Below are 6928 nucleotides of genomic sequence, written 5' to 3' on the forward strand. Positions count from 1 at the left end.
GGGCTTATTTCTTAATTAGAATGGATCACCTTCAATAAACTGGGCTATATAGGTAATTTCAATTGAGCACTAATATATTCTAAATAAAAAAACTAAAACACCATGTTTTTTTGATGGAGAGTACTAACTATTGTGCCAGTGGATCCAAACATACTCTTATTTGTCATACGTGTTTGGGAAAACAGCTAACACATCAATTGCTTTTGCTGGAATCATATTCCCTGTGTCGTGTTAAACAAGTTTCCAAAAAACAATGGGAAGAATCTAGTTCCGACCACCAAGCCTCTTGCACTCGGTTCTCGCCCTGTTCGTTTGGGCTGATTTAGCTTATAAGCCATGGCTGAAAGTATTATTGGCTGGTTTGGTGTGAGAGAAAAATACTGTTCGTTGACTGATAAGCCATGGCTTATAAGCCAAATACGACTAAGCGAACAGGTGTACGTGTGTTGCCCCTTTTTTTAAGAATATTCGACGCCATTCTTTCAGGCATTATGGTCAGAAAAATAAGACAGCATCTGCAGTGCACTGGACTGGATTTATTTTATTTTTTTCAAAATTAGATGCTCATGTGACTAGGTTAGACCGCTAGCTCTGAGATTGACGAAATCAGTCTCGCTGTCCACGTATACGTTGCCTACCTGTAGCTCGGTTCGCTACTCGATTTATTATTTATTATAGGAGTAGAGCAATTATCTGTTCTTCTCTTGGTTGCGTATGATAAACAGCATGTACTACCTAATGTAACTAAGGATCCCACCGATAAAAGAATGTACTGCACTAGTTTGCGGTGGCTCATCCACGCCAAGAACTAACGGTCTTCATTAATATGATTATTCGTAGCGTAAAATGTCGAGGCCTGCTTTACCAATTACCATTAACATCAAAATTGTGCAGGTTTCCACGGTGTGTTTGTCACAAATTTAGGCAATTTCAGTATCATTTTTAATCTAGAAAAAGATTAAAATAAATTTATGGCCTCAGATATGTACACGTGTGATTCAAGTGTCATGAACATTTACATATACTAATCATCATGATTTTAATCATAAAAAACAAAGGACTGGTTGCAACAACATACCCAGCGTCACCAGCGTGGCGGTGTTGTGGCTATATGTTATCTTCTCTCTTCTCACTCGTGAACAGGAGAAAGAGTGCCCTTTTTATGCAGCGACAAAGGAAGATGAAGCTGAAGAGCTAGGCGCATGAAGAATTAGTAGTCATCATGTCATTGTCCGTTACAAGTAACTTATGAAACCAACAAATGAATTGTCTCTTATTAGTAACGGAAACTACTATAACACCATGAACCACTAAATCATGATGCGCCAACACGTAATGGTCATCATCTTAACCCTCATCAAACCGTAAGTTACACCACCGAAGGAACCAACAAATTATACTAGCATTAACTTTGATCTTGGAGTTTCATTTGATTTAATTGCTGAGTAAAAATTAGACAAACCCAATTAAATCCAACAGTGTTGTCCAGAACGTAAATTCAGCACCAGCAGCATGGAAGAACCTGATGCAATGCAACCGATTGATGGAAAAAAAAATACGGCTGCAAAACATATTCTGGAAGATGGCAGGAGAAGTGCATAATGATTAGGTTACGTGAAGCGATGGGTTTACAAAATACTAGCCGTGCCAGAAGACAACAAGGCTGAGCAAGAAATTGTCCAACTAGGTTACATCATTCTGTTTGAATGGTACTGGGACAATGTGGGAATCATCATGTCTCCGTTACAATCCTGCTCTTTAGTCCTTATTCGGAGAGCAAATCAAAGGACTATTGTTCCCAATTCTGCTGCAAAACAAGGGTGATGATGCAAGCGATCGTGGAACCAAATGCAAGTACAAACTTGTGACTTTTAGTTTTAGCCGTTGGTAGACTAGCCCGCGAGGACGCTGGCACCGGTGCAGTCCTGGAACTGGAACAGTCTTGCCCTGTATTCTCACCGCAGATGAGAGGATTCCCGACAACGCTGCAAGAAAACCATGAGCAGAAAAAAAAACTTAAATCTAAAACTTTGTGAAAATCTCAGACAGGAACAGGTGGATTACAACCTTACTAGAGTGTCCCTGCAAACGATCTCGGTATCTGTCCGCTCAAGTTATTAAAGGACAAGTCTCTGGAAAGACAAGAGTGCAAGCACACCGAGTACAAATTAAACCAAGCTGTAGCTACTTAAAGAACGCAGCAAGGTAGAAATGGCATATGCCACAGCGCTCACTCACAAGTACCGGAGGCTTTCAAGGTGGACCACAGAGGAAGGGATTTCACCATACAAGTGGTTGCTGGAGAGGTTGAGTTCCCTGAGCCTCCCAAGCCTGCCAATCTCTGGAGGGATTGTCCCGGTTATGTGGTTTTTCTCCAGCAAACTGTGGACACAGATGGATACAATGAAAGGCTAGCCCTCAGTCAGAAAGGGGGAAAGGAACTCAGCTGGACACAAAGGCTACCATCTACCATATCCATGAGACCATGAGAACTGATAGGAAGCAACATAACACTCACAGAATCTCGAGATTCGTCAAGTTTCCTATGCTTGGTGAGAGGCGGCCGGATAGCTTCTGGCTTGGAGCTTCCCTGCCAAATGTTCAAGGACGGAGCCACACAACAGCCATGGGGAGAACTTCACGGATGGTGAAAACAAACCGAGAGGAAACGGGTGTGCAGCTCGCTTACAGGCTGGTGACAAGATTCTGTGTTGAGCAGGAGACCAAGGAACACGAGCAGGGTGCTGGTCTCGAGATCTCCCGCACGGGTGAGCCAACCGTTTTCTGTCATTGCCGACCACACACACTACGGCTAAAAGTAGAAGAAGGAAGAGAGAACAGAGCACACACACAAAGCACAAGCACCAGCGTTGGCTGAAACTCTGCAGAGTAGATAGCAAAAATTCAATTCACTCACTGAGTTGTAGTGGGAAGATACACATACAACTCTACCCATCTAATCCAAGTACCAGACATGCCAGGCTGTTATGCTGTTACAGTGACTAGATGTGACAGCAGGGCTGACTTTGGCGCCTGCCCCTGCTGTTGGCTACAATGCGGCAGGGGAGTCTTTCGGCGCCTGCCCCTGCCGCGGCTACAGTGCAGCAGCAGGGAGCCCTTTCGGTGCCTGCTCCTGTCGCGCGTTCAGAAATGGGAGAGCAGCAGATTACTTTATAATTCTTCCCCTAATCCTGCTGCTAACCCTAGAACCTCCACCATGCCGATCATCTTCTTCAGCTCCGTGAACCGAAGACGGCCGCGCGGCTTGGTGAGGACGTCCGCGAGTTGCCGACCAATTTCGACGAACTCGATGACGATCTGCCCTCCATCGACACAGTCCCTGAGAAAGTTGAACTTAATGTCGATGTGCTTGCTCTGGTCGTGGAGAACCGGATTCTTCGCGAGGGCGATGGCGGGCTGGTTGTCCACCATCATTGTTGGTGGGTGAGCTTCCACATCGGTCAGCTCGCCCAGCAGCCAGCGCATCCACATAGCTTGGCACGCCGCTATGACCATCGCCACGTACTCTGCCTCGCACGTGGATAGCTCCACCACCTTCTGTTCAGCGATAGCCATGAGATTGGAGCCGACCTAAGGAAGACGAGCACACCAGAGGTGCTCCGCCGTCCATCAATGTCCCCCGCCATGTCTGCATCGCTGAACACTATGAGCTACAGCCCACTTCTGCCGGTCTTGGGGAAGACGATCCCCTGATCCACCGTTCCCTTGACGTAGTGCAGCAGTTGCTTCACCGCAGCCCAGTGATCTTCTCGAGGATCCTCCATGAAGCGGCTGACGTAGCCCACAGTGAAAGCAATGTCCGGCTTCGTGTAGACTAAGTAGCGCAGACTGCCGACGATGCTCCGGTAGAGTATTGCATCTACCCTCGCTGCGGTACTAGCCTTCGTCAGCTTCAGCTGCTCCTCCATCGGAGTCACGCATAGCTTGCACTCAGCCATGCCGCTCCGCTCCAACAGCTTTGAGGCATACGTGCTCTGACTGAGCGTGAGTGCCTCTTTCCCCTGTCTCACCTCGATGCCAAGGTAGTAGGAGAGCGTGCCGAGATCGCTCATTCAAAAATGAGCCGCCATCTCGTGCTTGAAGCTATCAATGTCCTCCGCATACGCACCAGTGATGATCAAGTCGTCCACATACATGCCGACGACGAGCTCCTCCTTCCCCCGTTGTCATGTGTAGAGCGCATGCTCGGTTGCGCACCGCGTGAACCCAAGCTCACCCAGCCCGTAGAACACCTTGTGCAGTTAGAGCACCTTGTGCTCCGCTCCCTTGATGGTGAAACCCGGAGGTGACCTGACGAAGGCTGTCTCCGCTAGCTCGCCATTGAGGAAGCCTAATTTTACGTCCAGGTGATGGACGTGCCAGTCCTTCGCTGCTGCCAAAGCCAGCAGCAATCGAATAGACTCCATGTGCACTATCGGCGCAAAGACTTCCTCGAAGTCGATGCCCTCACGCTAGACAAAGCCTCGGGTGATGAGGCATGCCTTGTGTTTAACAATAGTGATGTGCTCGTCCCGCTTGACCTTGTACAGCCACTTCAGGTTGATCAGACGACATCCTAGAGGTGGATCGACGAGTTCCCAAGTCTTGTTTTCGTCGATCGCCTTCATCTCCTCCAGCATCACCCGTCGCCAATTTGCACTGATGAGAACTAGCTCTAGGTCATTGAGCAGCCGACCCGCCAGGCCTGAGGACCCTGTACCACCGACGATGTCATCTAGCCTATGGAACTGCACCTCCTCACCGTCGTGGAAAGCATCCATGAACTATGTGATGTCGCTTGGAGGTGAGGCGAACTCGATCAGCGTCGATGGAGTCCCCTGTTTCGCCGGAGTGGTCGACACAACACCTGGAGTGCTCGGCACCCCGGCTGCAGTGCTCGGCACTACTCCTAGACCGCTCATCGCCACTCCTGAAGTGGTTGGCACCACTATAGGAGTACTTGGCACCAGTCTTGGAATGGTCGGCACCACTAAAAGACCTCTCCGCTCCGCTACGAGAGCATTCGGCACCCGTCCTAGAGTGGTCGGCACCACTATAGGACCGCTCGGCTCTGCTACGAGAGCGTTTGGCTCTCGTCCTGGAGTGGTTGGCACCACTGCAGGACCGCTCGGCACCACTTTTGAAGTGCTTGGGACCCCTCCCAGAGTGCTTAGCACCGCCCCTAGGAGTGCTCGGCTTTGTTGCTGGAGTGGTCGGCACATCCTCTCCAGCGTCTCCACCACCATGGATGACCAAGTGCTCAACGACGAAGGTGCTGGTGAAGCCGCTAGCTTCCCCCGTGCTCGGACTGTCCTAGTCTCAGGCCTCCTTCTCATCGAACATGATGTCACGTGAGACAACCACATTGCCTCCACATGGGTCAGAGAGCCGGTACGCCTTGGTACCTTCCTCGTAGCCCAGGAGCACAACCGGTGTGCTCCTATCCTCCAGCTTGGTGAGGACAGGCTTCGTCTTCCTGATGTGGCCAATGCAGCCGAATGTCCGGAGGAAAGACACACTCGGCTTGTGCCCATACCAAGCTTTGAATGGCGTCACGCCCTTCAGGGCCTTTGCGGGCACGCGGTTGAGGATGAACACCGCCATGGTCACCGCCTCACCCTAGAACCTTGCTGGCATGCTCTTGGCCTTCATCATGGATCGAGCCATGCCAACCACCATCTGGTTCCGCCGCTCCACCATGCCATTCTGCTGTGGCGAGTACGGCACGGTGTGGTGTCGCACCACACCCTGATCTACGCAGTACGTAGCAAACTCCACCAAAGTAAATTGGTCACCGCGATCAGTTCGCAGCACATGCAGCTTCTTGCCGCTCTTCGCATCCACGCGCGCCTTGAACTTCTTGATTGCCTCCACCGCCTCATCCTTGCTCGTAAGAAGTTGCAGCTACATATAGTGACTACAATCATCCATGAGCAGGAGGAAGTACCACCTACCACTGTTTGTGGCTGGCATGATTGGCCCGCAGAGATCGCCGTGGACGAGCTCGAGAGCGTCCGTCGCATGATACTTGGCCGCCTTTAGGAACGATAGCCTCCTCTGCTTCCTGGCCAGCCAGCTATCACACAGCTCACCTGCGTGCTTGATGTGGGTCAGCCCTTGGACCATCTTCTCCAGCCGACTGAGCGCGTCAAAGCTGAGATGGCCGAATCGAGCATGCCACAGCCATGGCTCCACGGTGTGCCATGCTGCCAGGCACACCGGCTGCTCCACCTTCAAGTCGAGCAGGTACAGCTAGTTTCGAGACTTCTTCACCTTGGCAAGAAGGTGATGCTCCCGGTCCCTGATCCTGAGGACGCCATCCTTGATCAGTACCTCACTGCCATGCTCATCTAGCTGGCCAATGCTAATGATGCTTGAACGTAGCTACGAGATGTAATATACATCTATCAGCGTGTGGTGTTCGCCATTCTGGCACCTGAAGATGATGGTGCCGTGCCCTTGAATCGCCACCCTTGAGCCGTCACCAAACTTCACCGTGACAGTCACGTTGCCGTCGAGCTCGGAGAAGGCTTCCTTAGAGCCCGTCATGTGGTTGCTGATGCTAGAGTCCAGGTACCACCGCTGCTCCTGCTCGCCACCCACATGTCCGAGGTTGACTTGGGCGCACAGTTCGTTGAGGTTGACAACCTTCAGAGCCTTGCCATGCCTTTCCACCGCCATCACCTCTCCCTTCTCCTTGGCCTCAATGTCATGCAGTGCATAGAACATCGCCATCAGGAGAGTGGCCTCATCATCCTCATCAGCCTGTGCTAAATGAGCCTTAGCCTTCTTCTCTTGCTTGGGATTTGGGCACTACTTTGCCCAATGGCCCGTCTTCCTGCAGCACCGGCAGGCGTTGGGGTCGACCTTCTTCTTCTTCTTCTCTAAAGAAGCCTTGCCACGACGCTTGCCATCGCCACCATGACTG

General features: G+C 50.8%; 1 protein-coding gene and 1 long non-coding RNA gene across 3 annotated transcripts; both read right to left on the bottom strand.

Annotated features, from left to right (window-relative positions):
• Nucleotides 1-1598: 1598 nt before the first annotated feature.
• On the bottom strand, nt 1599-2756 carry LOC136521961 (uncharacterized). Of its 2 annotated transcripts, none has more exons than XR_010775727.1 (4): nt 2519-2756; nt 2239-2382; nt 2073-2132; nt 1599-1985 (listed from the first exon to the last, which is right to left on the bottom strand). It is a non-coding gene; the product is annotated as an uncharacterized lncRNA (long non-coding RNA). The 2 variants fall into 2 exon arrangements; XR_010775726.1 differs by having other exon boundaries at nt 2068-2132.
• Nucleotides 2757-3671: 915 nt separating this feature from the next.
• LOC136523848 (uncharacterized mitochondrial protein AtMg00810-like) lies at nt 3672-4073 on the bottom strand. Its single transcript, XM_066517391.1, has one exon. It carries the CDS (start codon nt 4071-4073, stop codon nt 3672-3674), a length of 402 nt encoding a protein of 133 aa, XP_066373488.1.
• Nucleotides 4074-6928: the final 2855 nt, after the last annotated feature.

The sequence above is a fragment of the Miscanthus floridulus genome, chromosome 18 (assembly GCF_019320115.1).
Source record: "Miscanthus floridulus cultivar M001 chromosome 18, ASM1932011v1, whole genome shotgun sequence".
In the NCBI taxonomy this organism is placed as follows: domain Eukaryota; kingdom Viridiplantae; phylum Streptophyta; class Magnoliopsida; order Poales; family Poaceae; genus Miscanthus; species Miscanthus floridulus.